A 21506-nucleotide genomic window follows, 5' to 3' on the forward strand; every position below is an offset into this window, starting at 1 on the left:
AATTTAAAGTACAAGTAGATACATTGTACTATACACATTTGACTTATTTTTTGACTTAGTTAAAATAAAAAAAGTACACCCAACATCAATTGCAATACGAATAATGAATTATCGTCTTGCAATTCAGAAAACCTTCTTGTAAATTGTACGAAATAACCACCGCCTTAATGAGCACGTACATTAGTACTCTCTTCCTTTATTCTTCGTTGTGTGGGTAAGAATGTGTGCTACTATGAATTACGCATACAAGTGATTAGTTCTACACAAAACAATAACATTCAAAGCTGGTTTCAAAGGCCCTGGATAGTCATTATTTACAAAATTACCTAAGTAATATATTTTTTGTGGTATAATTCGTTTACTTGGTTTACCTGGGATGGTAAGAAATTGACGCTGCCCATGAACACCCGAAACAGCAGAGTCGCTACAAGTGCGTTGCCAGCCTTTTGGGATGAGGGTTGTTGGGGAATCAGGAGCTGGATGCGAGTCGCTAGTGATAGAGCAAAGTGGTGAACAATTGGGGAGGCCTATGTCCAGCAGTGGACTGCTATAGGCTGATGATGATGATGATGGAGGGGAGTAATTGGGCCTCCGGGCCTCCAGTAATCTCACGCACACGATGTAATACAATGTATGCGTTATTTCACGTCAGTTTTCTGTGAGGCTGTGGTATCACTCTGAAGCAAGGCTCTCCCACACTTAAAATGTATGAAAAACTGAATGAACTGAACTATCTACCAGTGATCAGGAAGAATAATTGTTATGCCCCTATTATAGTAATGTATAGTCGCCAGGAGATCAATCTATTACAAGGTGTCTCAAAAGAAAGTTCACATTTAAATCTTTTTTTAAAAGAAAAGTCTTAGCTTTATAGAAAAATTGTTTATTGTATATTGAAGTACACTGTTTGGGAATTTATTTTTTAAAAATAACATCGTCCAAATGTAAACCGTTGCGCTCTCGGCATTCATTTAGTCGGGCACTAAAATTGCCTATGACAGCTCGGCAGGTAGTCTCCGTGATGGCTGCCATTTCATGACGGATATTTTCTTTTAATTGTGCCAGGGAAGTCGGTTTATTAGCGTAAACTTTTGATTTGACATAACCCCACAGGAAAAAATCCATAGGCGTTAAATCGGGACTCCGTGGAGGCCTATTTGTGTCACCTCGCCTGGAGATTAATTTGTTCGGAAAAAATTCTCGAACTCGAGGCAGAAATCTGTTGGACGTGTGTGAAGTTGCTTCATCCTGCTGGAACCATGTTCTTTGGTTATAACCAGGAAAGTTTTGCAGTCGGGGTACGAAAAACTCGTCTAACATCTCCACATAACGCTCTGAATTCACTGTGAGTGTGCGTCCCCTTCCATCTTCAAAAAAGGGCCGATAATTCGGCCGTAACACTGTCCACGTTTTCGGCTGTTCTTGATGTTCTTGGCCGCCCAGATTTTGGTTTCTCCAGAGTTGATCCAGTTTCTTCAAACTTCTTAACCTATTTTGCAATGAGTCAAGTGCTAGGCGCATCATTTAGGTGACGAATATGTCGAATACTGCAGAATTTTCTACGCGCTACAGTCGCCGAATTACCGTTTTTGTAAAACTCACGTACGAACAACCCAGAGAAACCCGCACCAGAGAAACGCTCCATAGCGACTAAATTCCCAAGACCCAGACTACCGACTGACATACCCCCCGCGCCCCTCAGAATAGTTGCTTTCGCGTAATAAAATAAGCAAATGTGAACTTACTTTTGAGACACCTTGTATTTTCAGTCTGACTATTTTCGGTATTACATCCATTATGAAATTCAACTAATAAAATTGATAGATTATAGTAAGTTGATCCGCTGGCGACTGTACAATTATAGCTTTAATCAAACCAAATTATTCATGATCTACAAGTTTAGAAGTTTAATAGCTTGTATTACCAGGACCAGCAATTATTGTTTCTCAATTTTTTCAAAGACTAAAAAGACATGGTACAAAACCATTAAAACAACAATTGACTTCTCTATGACCGCAGTTGTCAAACCACATCTGTCAATGTCAATAACTTGTCTTCTCATCAAAACCTGTCAACAATAATCTTCCCGTTACACATTTTTTCCGATAGTATTAGAAAATGTCTAGTTCGTAAGATTTTTGTGCAATATTATCAAAATACGAATAAAAATGGCCCTAACTTATAGGGCCTTATTTAAAAATTATTATTATTTGCAAAATATAACAAAACCCGTAAAATGGAGTGTCGGAGAGAAATATCCAGTAAGAAGTATGGCTATTAGCCCTTGTTATCATAATGAATACTACGCAAGACCCTTGCTGGATACAAAGGAATTAATAACATTACAAACTTCAAGCTTGAGACTATATTCTACTCAAGACAAAACTCCATCAGATGGGGAACCAACAAAACCGAAAGAAAGTCTTATACAAAAATTTAAACTTATGTACAGAGATTATTGGTATGTGCTAATACCTGTGCATGTGGCTTCGTCTATTATTTGGTTTGGAAGTTTTTACTATGTTGTCAGAAGGTATGTATATCGGAAATAATTTAAATTTGTCCCACATGGAATGTTGTGCACCTTTGCCTACCCCTTTGCTGCATGGAATGTCATTTGATTAACTTTTTTATTTTTTACAGTGGTGTTGATGTGTTAGCTATATTACAAACATTGGGTGTTGGTGAAGCAATAATTGCTCCCTTAAAAGATTCTGCTGCAGGATATTTTGCCATCGCATTAGCATTGTACAAGTTGGCCACACCTCTGCGGTATGCTGTAACAGTAGGTAATGTATATTTTTTACTACTAATTTATACATATTAAAAAGAATATTAAGGAAATTTGCATAAAAAGGTAGCTTCATATAGCTTCATGTCATCATCTAAAGTGCCAACAATTTATTTTAATGGTTCTAAATTTGTTTATAATAACTTTTAAACCTATGATATATTATTAACATTTTACTGATTTTCTAGGAGGGACAACAATTGCCATTAAAAAATTAAAAGGAATGGGTTTCCTTAGACCAGTCCCTTCACGAGAAAGAATCAAAGAAATTTTTCAAGAAAAGAAAGATACACTCCAGGATCGTTTCAATGAGAGTAGATCCCATTATCAAGCACAAATGAAAGAAAAACGCACTCAAGTCATGCAGGAAATGAAACGATATAAAACTGAAATGAGGAATATGAAAAAAAATAAGGTGAAGAAACTGTAAAACTTAAAAATTCCATAAAAATAACTAACTTTTAACTGATTAATGCAAGAATATTAGTCATGAAAATGTTTTTCAGTCACAATTGACTAACATGAAGTATGAATTGAGAACTTTACCATAAAATGGATAACTACTAGAATATTAAAACTAATTAAAATTATATGCCGTTATAAATTTTGTAATATTTATTACTTATTTTAATATAAAAAGAACTACATAACAAAATCATGTTTATTTCATATAAAATAGCTAGTTACAAATAATCATCACATCATTTTTCATCAAAATGTACATATAAAATGGTTTAACCTAATTATATTAAGTACAAAACAAGACAGCACATTACTGGAATGTTTTATTGCGCCTCTCATCCAAAAAATATTTCTAAAATTGTGACCAAAAACAATTATATACTCTTAAACATTACAGAGCCTATTCTGTTAACCATTATATTTTTTATATTTAGTACTATACACACCAACCAGGAGTGCTGTCCAGTCTAGTGTGTAAAAATAATAAATGCATTACACATCAATGGCAAATCAACTAGCAGTAGCAGCCATAATACTTAGGGGTTTTAACATCTATTTCTAGTACATAGAAATACAGCGTCAAATTCATTAACAATTAGAAGCCTTGTTTAAAAACCAATTCCACTATCAGTTTCATCATTTCGCATAGTAAAAATCAATTCCCTTAATAACTGAAGATGTATCAGTTACAACATTGGATATCACAAAATATAATAGGCAAACTTTCTTGGCTAAAACACATCACAATCATCATTATTAACTTTATTTATTCTATTTGCTGCTATGAAATACACTTGCTAATCAAACATATTCATACATTTTACTAATATTTAAAATACCTAAGCAGAATCGTTGTTCTACTCTTCCTATATGCTTATCAATAGATAGGTTGCGATATCGTGACATTTACATAGAATCACATTATCTTGAATTATTATTCTTATAAATATTAACAACATAGTTTTAATGTTTCGCTTGATCTTCATAACTTAAGTTATAGATATTAAAGCTAATTACAATAAATGCTAATAAGTGCAACATTAGCTATACAAAATTATTTTTGAGCACATAATTTGATAATAGAAATATTAGCCTGCCAACTACTTATTCTGATGTAATATAATTGTTTTAACACTAGAAGCCGCCAAAAGAGTGAAGTTCAACCCATGTACTGGTATGAAGCAGGGGAGAGATGAGGCGCTGGCGAGTGGCCTGGTCCCGTCGCCGCTCCGATTGTGGCCAAATGACAAGCGCGACACATTAATTTACCTGAAATAGTTCATCACCATAATATAATATTTTTGTAATCAAAATTTTTGTGCAAAAACATTGTCTTTGTCTAAAAGAAATACAACATTGAAAATAGTAACAGGAGCATATTAAAAAAAAATAGTTTTTTTTTTCAACACTCAACTCTTACAAACAGAAGATTTATATTTTGTGCTAATACATATAGCATTAATACATATAAGCAAGTTTTATTATCTTGATTTATTATCAAGTACCTAAACCTCTTCAGAAGTTATAAATAAAATACATAAGTAATAGAATTATTACTGCATAATATGTGATTCCAATATTATCACAAAATATATGCACAAGTCACTAAATTATTCAACTTCTAATTTCAACTAAACTAAAAAAAAATATATCAATGTGTAATGTATGCACACTCACCAGCTAAAGGATAGCAGCGTTTGTCAGGTTCATCAGTCAGTTGCATTCCACAAACGCAACACATGTAGCAGTCAACATGGAAGTCCCGGTCCATTGACACAACCCGCACTGTTTCATCTGTGCCTTCAACTGGTGTGATACCTATTGTCAAAGAAAACACAACATGTAAAAAGAATCAGTATTATGATGGGTTAAATTTACTTGAGCTTTGATTATTATCCTTGAGAACTTACCTTTTCCACAACTAGCACATTTAGGTGCAAACATGCGATGGTAATCATTGACACAGTATATCTTGTTGTCAACATCCACAGTGAAGGGCACCCCATCAAGACATTCATTGCAAACACAGCAACGGAAACAACCCGGGTGGTATGATTTGCCCATTGCTTGTAAAATCTGTTGACAATAAGTTTAATAAATTATGTAGGTTAACTAAGTGAAGACATAAAACTAGAATAAACTGTTGATTTAAGCAAAATAATGTTTTACCATTTCCATTATCAAATGGCCACATATTGCACACTTTTCAGCAGTTTGTTGGAACCCAGAGTACTGTAACAGTAAATAATAAAAATTTAATTACTTAAACAATAATAAAAGTAAGAATTATATGAGTACATATATCTAAATATATCAAGTACAAACCAAATAATCTTCTTCACAGTAAACCTTCCCATGTACATTGTAGAAAGCCTTTCCTCGTAATGCACGACCACATGAGCAACAGATGAAACAATTTGTATGATAGAGATTGCCCATGGCTTGGCAAGCCTGGCCTGCCCCTGTGACTCCAGCACCACATGTATGGCAAATACCTACACAACAATAAAATTGTATTATACATTAGTGAGTTTACTTGTTCTTTAGAACAAGTTGAATCCTTAGTTATTTGGTAACCCGAACATGAGGTTATTAGATTACTAGTGTGATTTAGTTTTACAGAAATAGTAAACTTCCTTACCAAAGTATTCACCCTCTTCATCTTGCCTCTCCATTTCTTCTTCAAGTTGTCTAGTGAGTTCTTCTATTTTACGTTGCGCCTCACTGGGGCCTGGAGGACGGGGTGGTGTGATGCTGTAAGGCAACAAGCTTTTGCCCCTACCACCAGAGCCTCGAGAACCACCTGACACTTGAGAGACTGAGCTTGGAGTTGGACTGGGTGCAGGGGATTGAGCCGGAGAACACAAAGATGTAAGACCTGATACCAAATTCCTAGAAGTAATAGATTCTGAGGCAAGGGAGACATTGTCTCTGTTAGCTGCTGCCACTGCTGCTGCAGGAGAGCCACCAGTCATGCACACATAGTCAGACCCATTTGTGTCTTCCACTATCTGCATTCTACCTCCGACTGCTGGCTTTGCATTATAGCCTCCATTGATTAAAGGTTTCTCTTTTCCAATACTATTGCCAATATTTGGCTTAGGATGAAAGAATTTGGGACTTGCTGTTGCAGTTTGTACTTCAGTAGCAATATTAGCCTTAGGTCTTTGTGCACTTGGTGCTATAGATGCATATATTGCTGTAGATGGTATGGTCACAACTTTATCATCAAAACTAATAGTATTATCACTCTTGAGCAGTGCACTCACGTCAGTGTACTTGGGAGGGGCAGATTTCATTACTGTGTAGTCACTTCCTGGGTTATCTTGAGATGTATTGTATGGGGGAGGTGGTGGAGCTTTATCTATTTTTACTTTGTCACTTGATAACATTTGTGCCATACTTCTAACAGCTCCAGTGTTGGGCACTTGTGGTCCAGGAACTGATCCCTGTTGTATAAAACGCTGGTCATGGTTTTGTTGGGGCTTGAACTCACTTTTCTTATCAGTATCGGAACACAACATGTTTTCATACACTAATGGGTTAGATTTAGTAGTCTTGGAATTTACTGGCACTTGAGGTTGAGCTTTACTATAACGTGTATCGTAATATCCGTCAGACACTGGCGGCGGCGGCGCCTGTCCGTACAACTGATGATAGTAAGGTGGTTGAGGTGACCGCTGCTCGCCGTAATAATCTATGTTTTCATACACTGGTGGCGGGTATTGGGCATTAGGGATCGCCGGGATCTCGTACAAGTCGTCAGTTTGATAACTGAGTGATCTTTGCGATATAGAATCGATGGAACGTGTAGGACTGGAAGGCAGAGCTGCAGTGTTTATATCGCGTTTATTGATCGACGCAATAGTTTCAACTCGTTTAGGGGTAGCAAACTTCGAAGCAGCTATGACGTTCGACCTCTCGTAAAAGCTGTAATCTTGACGATTGTTTTGGCTATTATCCAATACAAAGCTCTCTATTGCTCCCACAGGTCGGGTTTTGGCCAGAGAACTTGTGTTCGATGTTACGGCGCCGTGCGCTTGCTCAGTTACATCTTCAACTTTATTGGAGAGTTTTAAATCTTGAAGGCCCATTATACATCGTTGTTCATCTGTGTTACTCCTACGTGATGAATCCATAGTATTAAATAAATGCAATAATTAAATAAAAATAAAACTTTAATTTCAATATGAATCCGAATGAATCATCTCAATCTCAAAATCTCAAATTGAAGAATAAATTAAACTCTCAAACAAAACATCCACTACTACCACTAGTGAAGATCTAGAGAAAAACGATCGAACATCGATCCAGATTCAGTACCATTAATCGATTAATATAATCATTTAATTTTTTTAGGTTGAAATTCTATACTAAAGACACTCATGATAAATAATACGAACTGTATTTTTGTAATTTCGATTATTTTATATTCATTATTACTCATTTTGCCATGAATCCTATCAGTAGTTTTTCAGTTTTATAATAATGTTATTAGTCGATTGATCGATATTTGTGTTACTTAATAGTCAGTGGTGGTGTATTTTGTATAATCTATGCGCATCGACAAAGCCATAAGTAGTCTGTGGCCAAACAAAGACAACCAACAGCGACAGCGACGGCAAGTCGAGTCAAGTTGATTGAAGTGCTTGAATTCCTTTTTATTTTGTGCTGTAATTGCTAAAAGTCTTATCGAGGAGAACTTTTAGTTCTCCTTTTAACCATGTACGAAACAGAAGATGATCAGTATGAAGAAATTGATGTGGAGGAAATATCATCGGAGCTTTGGCAAGAAGCTTGTTGGATCGTCATCAACGCTTATTTTGATGAAAAAGGTCTGGTACGCCAACAATTAGACAGTTTTGATGAATTCATTCAAATGTCAGTTCAGCGTATCGTAGAAGATTCACCACCTATAGAATTACAAGCTGAAGCTCAGCATTCATCAGGAGAAATTGAAACTCCACCAAAATATCTTCTGAAATTCGATCAAATCTACTTATCAAAACCTACACATTGGGAAAAAGACGGTGCTCCCTCACCTATGATGCCTAATGAAGCTCGTCTGCGAAATTTGACTTATTCTGCTCCACTGTATGTGGATATAACTAAAACAATTGTAAAGGAACATGAAGATCCTATTGAAACCCAGCATCAAAAAACATTTATTGGCAAAATTCCGATTATGCTTCGGTCTACCTATTGTCTTCTTAATAACTTAACAGACAGAGACTTATCTGAATTGAATGAGTGCCCACTTGACCCTGGTGGTTACTTTATTATCAATGGTTCTGAAAAAGTACTAATTGCCCAGGAAAAAATGGCAACAAATACTGTATATGTATTCAGTATGAAAGATGGTAAATTTGCTTACAAAACAGAGATCCGATCATGTCTAGAGCACAGTTCTAGGCCTACTTCGACTTTATGGGTCAACATGATGGCTCGTGGTGGCCAAAATATAAAAAAATCTGCAATTGGGCAAAGAATTATTGCAATTGTTCCATACATCAAACAAGAAATACCTATAATGATTGTATTCAGAGCTCTCGGTTTTGTTGCTGATAGAGATATATTGGAGCACATTATCTATGATTTTGATGACCCTGAAATGATGGAAATGGTCAAACCTTCCTTAGATGAAGCTTTTGTAATTCAGGAACAGAATGTGGCTCTTAATTTCATCGGTGCCCGTGGTGCCCGCCCAGGTGTTACTAAAGAAAAGCGTATCAAATATGCAAGAGAAATTCTGCAAAAAGAAATGTTACCTCATGTCGGGGTGTCAGATTTCTGTGAAACTAAAAAAGCTTATTTTCTGGGCTATATGGTACATCGATTGTTGCTTGCTGCATTAGGACGTCGTGAGCTGGATGACAGAGATCATTATGGCAACAAGCGTTTAGATTTAGCTGGGCCTTTACTTGCATTTTTGTTCAGAGGTCTATTTAAAAATCTGTTAAAAGAAGTAAGAATGTATGCTCAGAAATTTATTGACAGAGGAAAGGACTTTAATTTGGAATTGGCAATTAAAACTAAAATTATAACTGATGGGTTAAGATATTCCCTTGCTACTGGAAATTGGGGCGACCAAAAGAAGGCTCATCAAGCTAGAGCTGGTGTATCACAAGTATTGAATAGATTAACGTTTGCTTCAACATTATCACATTTACGACGTGTGAACTCTCCAATTGGTCGAGATGGTAAGCTAGCCAAACCTCGTCAATTACATAACACTTTATGGGGTATGATTTGTCCTGCTGAGACACCTGAAGGTGCTGCTGTAGGCTTGGTGAAAAATCTGGCCTTAATGGCTTATATTTCGGTAGGAAGTCAGCCATCTCCTATTCTTGAGTTCTTGGAAGAGTGGTCTATGGAAAACTTGGAGGAAATTGCACCCTCAGCTATAGCTGATGCCACAAAAATATTTGTAAATGGCTGTTGGGTTGGTATCCACAGAGATCCAGAGCAATTAATGGCTACTTTGAGAAAGCTAAGACGTCAAATGGATATTATTGTTTCTGAAGTGAGCATGATTCGTGATATTAGAGATAGAGAAATAAGAATTTACACAGATGCTGGCAGAATATGTCGGCCTTTGTTAATTGTCGAAAATGGAGCTTTGCTATTGAAGAAAAAACACATTGATGATCTTAAAGAACGTGATTTTAATAACTATGGGTGGCAAAATTTGGTAGCAAGTGGTGTTGTTGAATATATAGACACTTTGGAAGAAGAGACAGTTATGATTGCAATGAGCCCTGACGACTTAGCTCAAGTAAAGGAATATGCTTACTGTACTACATATACGCACTGTGAAATTCATCCTGCCATGATACTGGGTGTGTGTGCGTCAATCATACCATTCCCCGATCACAACCAGAGCCCTAGGAATACCTACCAAAGTGCTATGGGTAAACAAGCTATGGGTGTTTACATTACTAACTTCCATGTAAGAATGGACACTCTGGCTCATGTGTTATATTACCCACACAAGCCATTGGTTACTACGAGATCCATGGAATATCTACGGTTTAGAGAATTGCCTGCAGGCATTAATTCGATCGTAGCAATTTTGTGCTACACAGGATACAATCAAGAAGATAGTGTTATTTTGAATGCATCGGCTGTGGAAAGAGGATTCTTCCGCTCCGTGTTTTACAGATCTTATAAGGATTCGGAATCTAAAAGGATTGGTGACCAAGAGGAACAGTTTGAAAAACCTACTCGACAAACATGTCAAGGCATGAGAAACGCTTTGTACGATAAATTAGATGATGATGGCATCATTGCGCCTGGTATAAGAGTATCTGGTGATGACGTAGTTATTGGGAAAACAATCACATTGCCCGAAAATGATGATGAATTAGAAGGCACAACAAAACGTTACACAAAACGTGATGCATCAACATTTCTACGTAATAGTGAAACTGGTATTGTCGACCAGGTGATGTTAACACTAAATAGTGAAGGCTACAAATTTTGCAAAATTCGCGTCAGATCAGTGCGTATTCCTCAAATCGGGGACAAGTTTGCTTCCCGTCACGGACAAAAAGGAACTTGTGGAATTCAGTACAGACAAGAAGATATGCCATTTACTTGCGAGGGTATAACCCCCGATATTATTATTAATCCACACGCTATCCCATCTCGTATGACAATTGGCCATTTAATTGAATGCATCCAAGGCAAAGTATCTTCTAACAAAGGAGAAATTGGTGATGCAACACCATTCAATGACGCTGTAAATGTGCAGAAAATTTCTTCGCTACTTCAAGAGTATGGATACCATCTGCGTGGCAATGAAGTTATGTATAACGGACATACAGGACGAAAGATAAATGCCCAAGTCTTTTTGGGTCCCACATATTACCAACGTCTGAAACACATGGTGGATGACAAAATCCATTCAAGAGCTCGAGGACCTGTGCAGATTTTAGTAAGGCAACCTATGGAGGGCAGAGCTAGAGATGGTGGATTACGTTTCGGAGAAATGGAACGGGATTGTCAAATTGCTCATGGCGCGGCACAATTCTTACGTGAACGTCTTTTCGAAGTGTCTGATCCTTATCGTATACACGTTTGCAACTTCTGTGGTCTTATTGCGATTGCAAACTTGAGAAATAATACCTTTGAATGTAAAGGATGCAAGAATAAGACCCAAATATCGCAAATAAGGTTGCCATATGCTGCGAAGTTATTGTTCCAAGAACTGATGTCCATGAATATTGCGCCAAGGTTGATGGTTGTAAATTAAGTATAAAATACCTATTTCATTTCAATATAACGATTTTATTATTGAAAACTTTCTTTTTGATGTTTTTAATATGTATTGTATTGATTCTAATAATAAAATAAAATACTTGCAACATTTCATTGACTTTATTATCACAAATCGACAACATTAAATGCAGCTTAAACACAACAACCATAATACAAAAGTGTACAATATGTATAATTCACTTACACCTTTAATTTAATTAAGTAATATCAAATGCAATGATTTGTAAATTGAGGTAAAACTTGATGTTGCTTTTTAAACCAATTACATAAATCGTAATTCATATACCAACATTTTGTGCAGTCATACATTATAATGGTGACTTTGTATAGTAAATAACTAAAACCATTCTAAACATACATAAACATTTTCAATTTATCAGTACAAAATGACTTACTGGTAACTTTCTTAATAATAATTTCTAATAGACTCAACTTTATTAAAAACATTTATACATAAACATCTGCAAAAACGAAGCGAATAACTAGAATTCTAAACAGCAAATAAAATAATATGTATTATGCAATCAAGAGCCCGCATTATAAAGACTTAAAAAACTACAGTAAAACTTTCAAATATTTGAAATAAGAGAGCGAGTGATTAACGCTAAGATAGAAGTAATAATTTAAGTACATACTTCAACAGCCAGTTTTGTTTTGTTATGTATATTTCTTATACACATATCGTGGAAAATTCCAAAATATTGGCTCTAGTTAGCATGTCGCATATTTTTTTTAATTAATTGATCTTATAAATATAGCTATTTACTTAAAGACGCAATAAGTAATTTTGCATTGTTCTATGTGAATATTGGTTTGCTTTAGGCTCAATATTATTAGTAAGGTAGGAACATTAAAAGATTTAGCAAATTTCAGAACCTTGCCGAATTAAAATATGAAAATATGCACCATGATTATTCTTAGATTAGAACTATTTTACTGTACAACTTACGTATCTAAAATCGATGTATTGGGTGCACATCGTATTCAATATACATAATAATATTCATAAATAATAACGATATGGACGATTAAGAAATTATTGAACAATAACAAAAATACGGGTATAAACTTGTACTTTTTCATAGTGGAAATATGATTTTTAAAATAGGTTTAATTTAATAAACGTCGAGTACCTGGATAAAATTTCGTTGGCATAAAGTTATAGAATATAAAATTTAAAACTAATTATAAAATCTATTACACAGCTACGTGGGCTGTCTTTATGTTTTAATGACAATTTGAATCTTGGGGTACCCTTAGATTTAAATACATAAAGTTATTAGACTACAGTAGACTTCACGTCGTATAACATTTATCTGTAAAACTAAATGTAGATTACTTAGTTCAGCGAGATGGGGGCAGCGCTGGCTGTTCCGTATTTTCTTCATCTTTAGGTCGACTCCACTTTATCATAGTTTCAGGCGACCGGTACAGGAAGACTAATTTAGCAAACAGATCTTCTTCCAAGGCGAGCTCGAGTGCTTCACGTACCTAAAGATAAAACACATGTTAGATTTTTATCTCTAACAACTGTAAACGAAGCCCTTTGTTGTAATAGCCTACACATGAAACCAAGAGTTAATCCAACTTTTCAGAACTAATACAGGGTCCATGACGAGTACTTACCAAATAAATGTCAAGACATAGTTGCAGTACTCTGTCAGCGTTTGGTAGATCGTCGAACATGATCCTCGTGTAAATTCCTGAGAAGAATCCTCGCAGGACTCGTGACGCCAAGAACACGAACGTCGTGTATAATCCAATTATACTAAAATAAATATTTATTACATTTTGGGCCATAATTTATTTATTTGCAAAAGAATGATTTTTCTATGTAAAAATAAATAAATAAATGATGAGGATAAATACTCACCCACTGCCTGATATAAAGTTTAATGTCTCTGGGAACAGTTTATCGTTGAAAGTGTACATGACCAGCATGTCGCAGTTATTTAGTGGGACCGATAGTAATGGATCCTGAAAATATACGTAAACATGGAATTATTTTATCTCAATTCAATACATCAGTAATTTGCAATGATTCTTGAAGTGTGAAGTCCCATTCCCCCATTATTTTTCAATCTATAGTGCAACTAATTAAGACGATCGCATATATGCGAAGCTGTATGTTGATTTGACTTACCCGTACGGAACAAGATTCCCGAACGCGCCAGTACATCACATCCTTCTCAGAATCTCTCTCCAATCGAAGAAGCACGTCACGGTAGACAATGGCTTCCTCACCTGCAACGGCACATATATTAGCATGAATTAGAAGACATCAGACCGAAAGTCAAAGCTATTTGATATATATATTTCCTTAGCTATTTGATATAAATATTTCGTTTGGCTATGGTCAAAGACAACAGCTTTACATCATTTTATGAAATTGTTTTATGTACTCGCGACAAACAATAGAGAATATTGGTGACATGCTTCTTGTAACAACATTTATATTGAAATTAATTGATCTTGGCACAATTTAATCAATTAACTTAAAGTTCTTTTTTGTTTTATTGTGTCCTTTAGTCAGCGTTTTTATGCGTCACCTGTCTTTGACCTTAGTCAAAGGAAATGACTAAAGTCAAAGGAAATATATATCAAATAGCAGCATGAACTACCATTTTTAGAGGGTTCGTTTGTTAATTACAGGATCATGTTATTATAACATAAACTATAGACGACGGTCGGTCGCCGATGGCTATCGCGCTGTACATTGACGAATATTCACTTTGGAAATCTACAGATACATCTTTTAGAATGTAGATGAAAGCAAGCGAGATGACATATTATTAAATGTTTTACGTTATATTTAAATGTAGAGTTTAAAGTATAATACATATATAAGTTGTGTTACCGTATTCGCTGTCTATATCTTCTTCTTCTATTTGTGGTGGCATTAGTTGATACGCCGGTTTGGTGGTGCCCTTGTTAAACACTTTCAAAAACTTCGGGAACAAGTACTTCACGGTTAACCTGATTAAGAAAAGGAATAATGATCGAGTAATACAATAATATTAATATTTATTTACAATTCGTTTCATTGCTAGGAACTGTGATTAGCAGATAATTAGTACCTTTTATATTAACTCTTATTAAGAACTAAAACTTATAGACACTACTGAGAGTTCGAATTTTTTTTTTTATGAGTCTTTTTATAAGTAAGTATGAAAAATCCTGAAGATAGATATACGCCCGAATACTCAAACGCTACTCAATTTTAAGTTAGACTTAAATATCGTGCTATCTCTGTCATTTTATAAAGAATTGATAGTGACAGAACTACATTTGAGAGCCTCTTAAAATTGAGTAGCGTTTGAGTATTCGGGCATTAATCATTAAATTACACTCAAAATATAAGAGGAGTAGTAAATAAGAAAATATCTCACCATGTATCAGGGTCCGTGGTGCCGTCGAGCAGTTTCCGTAGAGTTTCCCTCTGTGGGTTGGGTTGTCCGTCCACGTACGCATTGATGGGAACCTCGCGATGATCCTCTATAGTGGGCGGGTTCGGCACCGCATTCGTTGGATGCGTTATCACGTACGTAAACTTCACCATTAATGTTGCATCTGTTGAATTTCAGTTTTTATTGTAATAACAAAGTTTGTAAGAATATTGTATTTAACCGTGTTAAGGTGATTCTCCGAATGTAATCCAATGCCAAAATAAACTGCATCATTAATTAGTCCATAGTCCCTAGTACCAATTTAAGAGAAATAACTATCACTGTCACTATTTCCTTATCGTCTCTCTTTATTCAGCTAAACAGGGACTTCTTTTTTAATCATAAGACGCTTCAGTTATATCATCAGGACAACCGATAATCCAATAATTCTACTTTTATTACACTATAAAAACATCTTACGTTAACAAGCTTTTAACAAATTTAGGCAAATAGCGTAAGTCCCCAAACAGTAAACAAGTTTTACAAGAGGCGTCATTGTTGACTCACTAGAGGCCGCCTCTCGCTTGAGTCGGTCGAGCTCTGGCGGCGAGATCTCCCACTTGAGCGTGGAGTTGGGGTTGATGGTGATGACGGCGACGTCGTTGTACATGTAGTTGGACAGGAACGTCTGCGCCGTGCGGTCGCGCGCGTACAAGTTGCTCAGCTGAGTGTAGTCCTGCTCTGTGAACCTGGAACATAAAGGGTTTTATTAAAATCTATACGGTATTAATTTTATTGTAAATTTCGTGAGACATACTAAATTAATTATCTATTATATAAAAATAAGTCGGGTTTTCCTTCCTGACGCTATAACTCCAGAAGGCACGAACCGATTTGCACGATTTTACATTCATTGGAAAGGTGTCGGGCTCCGTAAGGTTTATAGCAGAAAATTCAGGAAAAATTCAAGAAAAAAAGCAGGAAAACAGGGAAAATCATTGCTGGCGATACGGAGTTCGCCGGGTTTGCTAGTTATGTTATATGATTCCAGGCAGAGGGCGCGATGGGCGCGAAACTCGAGTCGTCAGTAGCAGCGCGACAATCGCCGCGTCGTGTGTCGCGGAATGCTGCTCATGAATATGAGCCTCTAGCATGGCTTGAAAGTAGTCGAGTTCCACGTCAAACAGTTAAGGGAGTAAGGCGATAACATAATAGTTAATTAAGATCTATATTTAGTACAAATTATAATTAGTACAAATATTGAGTAATAATAGTCCTTCAACCGTAACGATTCGTGTCCTAATAAAATGAATGCAGCTACATGCACAATACTCAACAACTTGCTATGTTACACATATTACACTTACGTAAAAAAATGACATTGATATGATTTAAAAACGGTTTTATATCGTAGTCGTGGACGTTTTGTGGTTGACATAATAGTGGTGATTATAAAATACGATGTCAATAAAAATAATATTATACTTACACATCGATGTTGTGCGATTGGGCAGACATTTGGTATACAGGCAGGAACGGACCAATTCGGATCTTTACTGTCACGTCTGTGGGCGGGTTGGGTTCTCCGACCTGAAACAAAATTATACATTCGTATTCCAGTTTTGGTTACACCACCACAAATGTAAACGAACTTGGTTTTAACAATCAATACGCAAAATCTCTTTCTGTTAATTTTGTATGAGATTTTGAGTTAGGACTTATAGATTTTTCCGTATTTACTTATTTTAAATCAGCTACAAAAATACGAAACTGGGTTTAAAATGTAACCTTCAATATGAATGTTATTTTCGTGTCATAAGGGTGTTTAATACAGTAAAAATGTGAAGGATAGTAGATTACCGTATTTCCAAAGGCGAAGAATACGAGTGGGAACCAAATGATGGCAATGACGAAGGCTAGTACTCCTCCGCCTAGTACGTATTTCGAGAAGTTGGCTTTTTTAACGCCGCGCGGCTGAGGGAACTCGTCCTCTAAGTATCGGGAACACTGGAAATATAACAATCAGCATTATAAAACATTCAATAATATTAAAGCTTGTTTTTCGATGAGTTAAGTGCTGTATTTTTGTTGTCAATGTTTATTAATATTCATACAAATAATAATATAATTCGTCTATAAATACCTTTAATAGGAAGACACTGGCGAAAATATCCTCCATTTTGAGCCAATCCATGAGATTCATAGACGTGTCGGTCCATATCCAATCCATAAGAGTCCGCAGCTCGAACAAGAATGGCACCGTCATAAATCTGCGAATTTAAATCCAGATAAAGTTGTAACTATAATTACTAAAATATTATTTTATAATCTCCTATTTATGAATTTTGACAGCCTCTTTGTTAAAGTAAAAATATTGTAGGGTTTCAAATCAATCTTCGTATTGCGTAAAATATTCTTCTAATCTTAAATAGCTTTCTAATTTTGTAATTTTGCAAATTTTCAGTAATAGCGATGACTGAAACTGTGCCTTATCATTTAGTAAAAGTAAGTCGTATTACAATGCGGCTATAACTTTTACATGATAAAAAAATTCTACGTATCTGATGTATATGTATAACAATCTGGTGTGTACGTAAACTGACCCTCTAAAGAACATCATGTTGAGGAAGTGGTAGGACTTGCAGAGGAAGTTCCCGATGATACGGCGCGGGTACCCGCAGCGGATCTGGTACGCGGACAGTAGCAAGTAAATACACTTCAGCATGTACCACATCGGGGGCGGCAGCAACGCGTTGAACGTTCTACGGGAGTTACACATGTTATGATACATTCTCGCGTATTCAGGCTATAATAAACATATTGAACAGAAGGCAATTTTTGACAATATTCGAGCAAGATGAATAAAGTTTGTTGTAATAAACATACCGTTATTTCCACAACGTAAGCAATTACTTTGAATAGCGCTTAATTATTGCCTTACCTTTCAGTAATAAAAGGTAGAACGAAGAACATCCAGATATGGACGCCTATGATGAGCGCATACTGGAACAGTATCTTGCCGAGCATGAACTTGCGCAAGTATAGCGCACGGTCTATGACTATTAGCGCAAACTGCAGGATCAACATCACGAGGAAGGGAATTGGTACTTTATTCTCTTCTAAATACGTTTGCACACCGCCATCGCCTTGATGCGTCTGTGGAGAAATTATATCAGAAGTTGTAATCTACCATATGAACATTTGTAAGCGTGATTGGGCTGAATGTATTTGTATGAGGAAATTAATATTTAAGTTATGCGCAAGTATTACGCAATTTGCACATAAAACGTTTACTCAATTCAACCATCAATATTATTTATTATTTGTAGAAACTACATATTATATATAATATCATATATATTATATAATATGTATATACATAAATAAGATCTACAAATGATCTTATTTATCGACAATATAGACATCAATCAACAAAGATATTTACAACATATTACATATGAAAAACTTTCAACCTTAAAAGCAATTGAGAAAGGGCCGAATAATAAAAAACTTACGCCAAACGCGGCGAATCCAAATATGACGACGAGGAAGTTGAAGAAGTCACAGAGGAACATGTAGGCGTATATGTCGGCGGTGACGCGCGCGCCCGGCGCCAACATGCGCTGGAAGAAACGTTGCACCGGACGGAGGTAGCGCTTCACTCTGAAACAAGACAAGTAGAATACACTCAGATACATACATGAAGACACGAAGTGTTAGGTAGACATATGCTTCAACAATTTAATTCCACTTAAAAAACAGTAAACATGCATATTTAGACGTATTTGGAATGTTCGTCAGTTTCAAATCAGCTTATGGACCAATACAAAGGCATATGGGACTTATTGCTATGTAATTAAAGTTCAAAATACTTACGATAACATCATCACTTCTGGGTAATGCTTGTATGTGTTCTCTAATGTCGTTGTCACTGCAATAATCGGTTCTTGATCGTCGTTCACTCTAAAAATACCATAAAAATACTTAGAATAACAAGTATAGTAAAAATAACAGTTTATTGTATTGTAACGTATACATAGTTATTCTTAGTATCTCTAGTTAATTCGTATTAATTATTAAGTTGAAGTGTTTTTCTGGTCGCTTTAAATGGTTAATTGATGTGACAAAGAAGGTTATATAGGCTATTTTTTGTATATTAAAAATATTAGCTCTCCACAAACTCCGGTTTGTGCCCTTGTCACACAATTACTTATTTTTTTCCTAGTCAATAATTATAAGCAAGTATGTAGTCATGTACAGTATTCTATGTCGATACTTAGTAGGGAAACGTGCATTAACCAAGTACATACTTGTAATGATCATCTTCTACGGATTTCGAAGGTCCTGCTTCATTTTCATCAAATTCAGAGCTTTGCGTATGACCTCCGCTATCAAAATGTTCTCCACGCCTCTCATCCGTGTCGCCAGGCCTGTATAATAGAAAAAAAATTAAAGCTTTTTAAGCTTTTATACAGCTTAGCATTTATAGTCATTCGAACCAAACGTGTATACAAAATTTCAGCTCAATTGGTTGAAGATTAGGTTCAAAATGTTGTTGCAAGATTCCACTTTACACACTTATATACCTATACATAATATATTATTAGGTAAAAGCTTGTTACATCATTGGGATTTCACTTTTATATAATAAATAAATTCTTGAGACCGTATAATCAGTAGTTACTAAACTACATTATTTAACAATACTTAGGTATGTCTAATGGTTTCTATAGAAATAAATACGTTTGAAAACGAATTCATACATTTACCTCCTAATCGGTTTGATTACATTTCGAATTGATATAATAATAAAATCATAGATGTGGTAAAATATAGTTACAGATCTATTTATTGTACAATGAAATCTGAATGAAGATGAATTTAGTGCTACATATAAAATACAAAACTAGAATTAGAGCTGATTTTTCAACACACCATTTTAACTAACACCTAAGAGTTTTGTATGGAAAACTGTCAAACATTCAAAATTAATCCTCCGATAAATATATCTTGTGTTGATAAAATCAGCCTTAAGATTACTAAGTTACATGTACATAATAGTAGTAGTACATAATAGTTTTAACAACAGTAATATAGGTGATCGACATTGGCACGTAGTACTGGAATTCTACTAAGGAGTTGTAGCGGTACCCGGGCGACTGCTGGCTGGGCGTGCCACGCGTGGGAGTGGCGTGCGTGGGCGTGGCGCGCGTGGGCGTGGCGCGCGTGGGCGTGGCGGAGAGCGAGTCGCGCGCATGTCGCAGTACGCGGCGACGACGCGAGCGCTGGCGGCGGCGCGAGCGCAGGCGCTGCCAGACGAGCTGCGCCACGCGCGGGTCGGAGCGGGACGCGTCGAGCTCGCGCATGGCGGCCGTGATGGTGGCCTGCACGTGGTACAGCCGGTCCACCAGCCGGTGACGACTGTCTGATCCGCACACCCCGCTATGTACTATCCGCACCACATACGCTAATCTTTGCCTCCTCACTACCTATTTATTTTTTGCTTTCGAAGGGAATCCTCCGATAAGTACATTGCTTTTGGGGAGAAATACTAGGGAATGCGATATGCTTATCTATTTCAATCTCTTCTATATTAGAATTACAACAGCCCTATATTGAAAAAGCTCTAGCCCTTCACACATAATTTCGTAAATAAGTCAAAACGTAAGAAAAAATAAGTATTATTAAAAAAGGAAACTCACGGTCCGATCTGGTCGTGCAGCTTGACATATTTGCGGCCTACTTCAGTAATATGACCCTCGGCGACTAACTGCGTATCTTCAGCATTTAGCGGATATTCCATATCTTCTCTCAATTCAATTTCTGGTGTAGATTCCTTCCATAACCCAAGTGATTTCAACATAAACCTTAAATAAAATAAAAACAAAATTACAAAACTTTGAACGCTATTGCGATCAATAACAGTGTCTTCAAGACAGTGAGATAAGCAATTACACAAATGTCAAAGGGTTGTCTAACAGTAGGGATTAATTGATTGACATGACTGGACTTAATGCCGTGGGCATTTTCTACCAGTCCAACAACTGGATGATAAGCAATTAGGAAAATTTAGACACAACAGTCTCAGAGAATCCACAAAAATATACATATTAGGCAGTTGTCCCACCAACGGCGAGTGAACGACTAACTATCGGCTATTTTCTCGCTCAAGAAACGTACAATAGATATACTTTCCGTGTAAACAAAAGAGATGCATATACAAATAGTTGATCGCTGATTGTTCACACTGCCGGCGAGTGCTCGCTTCACTTGTTTGTTTTTGTTTTCACTCGTTTTCACTCGTTTCTAGTTCTAGCTCTACTCGTTACTCGTTCATCGTTGCCGGTGGGACAACTGCCTAATCAAAACGAAATTATTAATTTAAGGCAAGATAAGTTACCTATGTAAGAATATAATGAGCAGTAACAGTAGATCATAAAGTGCGTAGTTGAATTTCCTCTCGATACCAATGATCCGTGGGGCTGTAAACGGCATGTCTGCCGGTATCACCTTCTGGTTCCATGGGAGTATTTCAAATTGGAACATACTTTTTATCAGCACAATGACCTGTGGAGAAATTGTAAAGA

General features: G+C 36.2%; 4 protein-coding genes and 1 long non-coding RNA gene across 21 annotated transcripts in view; 3 read left to right on the forward strand and 2 right to left on the reverse strand.

Moving 5' to 3' along the window:
* Nucleotides 1-21506, forward strand: part of LOC126910966 (uncharacterized) — a 57544-nt gene that overhangs the window by 21548 nt on the left and 14490 nt on the right. The window lies entirely within an intron of this gene.
* LOC118273755 (protein FAM210A) lies at nt 2041-4714 on the forward strand. Of its 2 annotated transcripts, XM_035590907.2 has the most exons (4): nt 2041-2533; nt 2644-2789; nt 2980-3206; nt 4392-4714. In XM_035590907.2, the coding sequence occupies exons 1-4, from the start codon at nt 2169-2171 to the stop codon at nt 4407-4409; spliced, it is 756 nt and encodes a 251-aa protein (XP_035446800.2). In that variant the 5' UTR covers nt 2041-2168; the 3' UTR covers nt 4410-4714. The 2 variants fall into 2 exon arrangements, with proteins under 2 accessions (XP_035446800.2, XP_035446801.2); XM_035590908.2 differs by lacking the exon at nt 4392-4714 and having other exon boundaries at nt 2053-2533; nt 2980-3395.
* LOC118273735 (LIM domain-containing protein jub) lies at nt 3379-7540 on the reverse strand. The gene is made up of 6 exons (XM_035590871.2): nt 5895-7540; nt 5579-5748; nt 5423-5485; nt 5164-5329; nt 4931-5071; nt 3379-4522 (listed from the first exon to the last, which is right to left on the reverse strand). The coding sequence occupies exons 1-6, from the start codon at nt 7390-7392 to the stop codon at nt 4413-4415; spliced, it is 2148 nt and encodes a 715-aa protein (XP_035446764.2). The 5' UTR covers nt 7393-7540; the 3' UTR covers nt 3379-4412.
* Nucleotides 7839-11623, forward strand: LOC118273727 (DNA-directed RNA polymerase II subunit RPB2). Its single transcript, XM_035590862.2, has one exon. The coding sequence runs from the start codon at nt 7977-7979 to the stop codon at nt 11505-11507; it is 3531 nt and encodes a 1176-aa protein (XP_035446755.1). The 5' UTR covers nt 7839-7976; the 3' UTR covers nt 11508-11623.
* Nucleotides 11618-21506, reverse strand: part of LOC118273723 (piezo-type mechanosensitive ion channel component) — a 59536-nt gene continuing 49647 nt past the window's right edge. For all 16 annotated transcript variants that reach the window (XM_050695168.1, XM_050695157.1, XM_050695138.1 and 13 more), the window contains 17 exons: nt 21320-21486; nt 20622-20786; nt 19230-19349; nt 18796-18882; nt 18435-18582; nt 17861-18075; nt 17523-17681; nt 17063-17189; nt 16780-16926; nt 16409-16509; nt 15487-15668; nt 14923-15103; nt 14391-14509; nt 13677-13777; nt 13407-13510; nt 13160-13301; nt 11618-13024 (listed from right to left, as the gene is read on the reverse strand). In XM_050695168.1, the coding sequence (XP_050551125.1) occupies nt 12878-13024; nt 13160-13301; nt 13407-13510; nt 13677-13777; nt 14391-14509; nt 14923-15103; nt 15487-15668; nt 16409-16509; nt 16780-16926; nt 17063-17189; nt 17523-17681; nt 17861-18075; nt 18435-18582; nt 18796-18882; nt 19230-19349; nt 20622-20786; nt 21320-21486 (2412 nt within the window). In that variant the 3' untranslated portion in view covers nt 11618-12877. The remainder of the gene's footprint in view (nt 13025-13159; nt 13302-13406; nt 13511-13676; nt 13778-14390; nt 14510-14922; nt 15104-15486; nt 15669-16408; nt 16510-16779; nt 16927-17062; nt 17190-17522; nt 17682-17860; nt 18076-18434; nt 18583-18795; nt 18883-19229; nt 19350-20621; nt 20787-21319; nt 21487-21506) is intronic.

Source organism: Spodoptera frugiperda, chromosome 1 (assembly GCF_023101765.2).
Source record: "Spodoptera frugiperda isolate SF20-4 chromosome 1, AGI-APGP_CSIRO_Sfru_2.0, whole genome shotgun sequence".
Lineage (NCBI taxonomy): Eukaryota > Metazoa > Arthropoda > Insecta > Lepidoptera > Noctuidae > Spodoptera > Spodoptera frugiperda.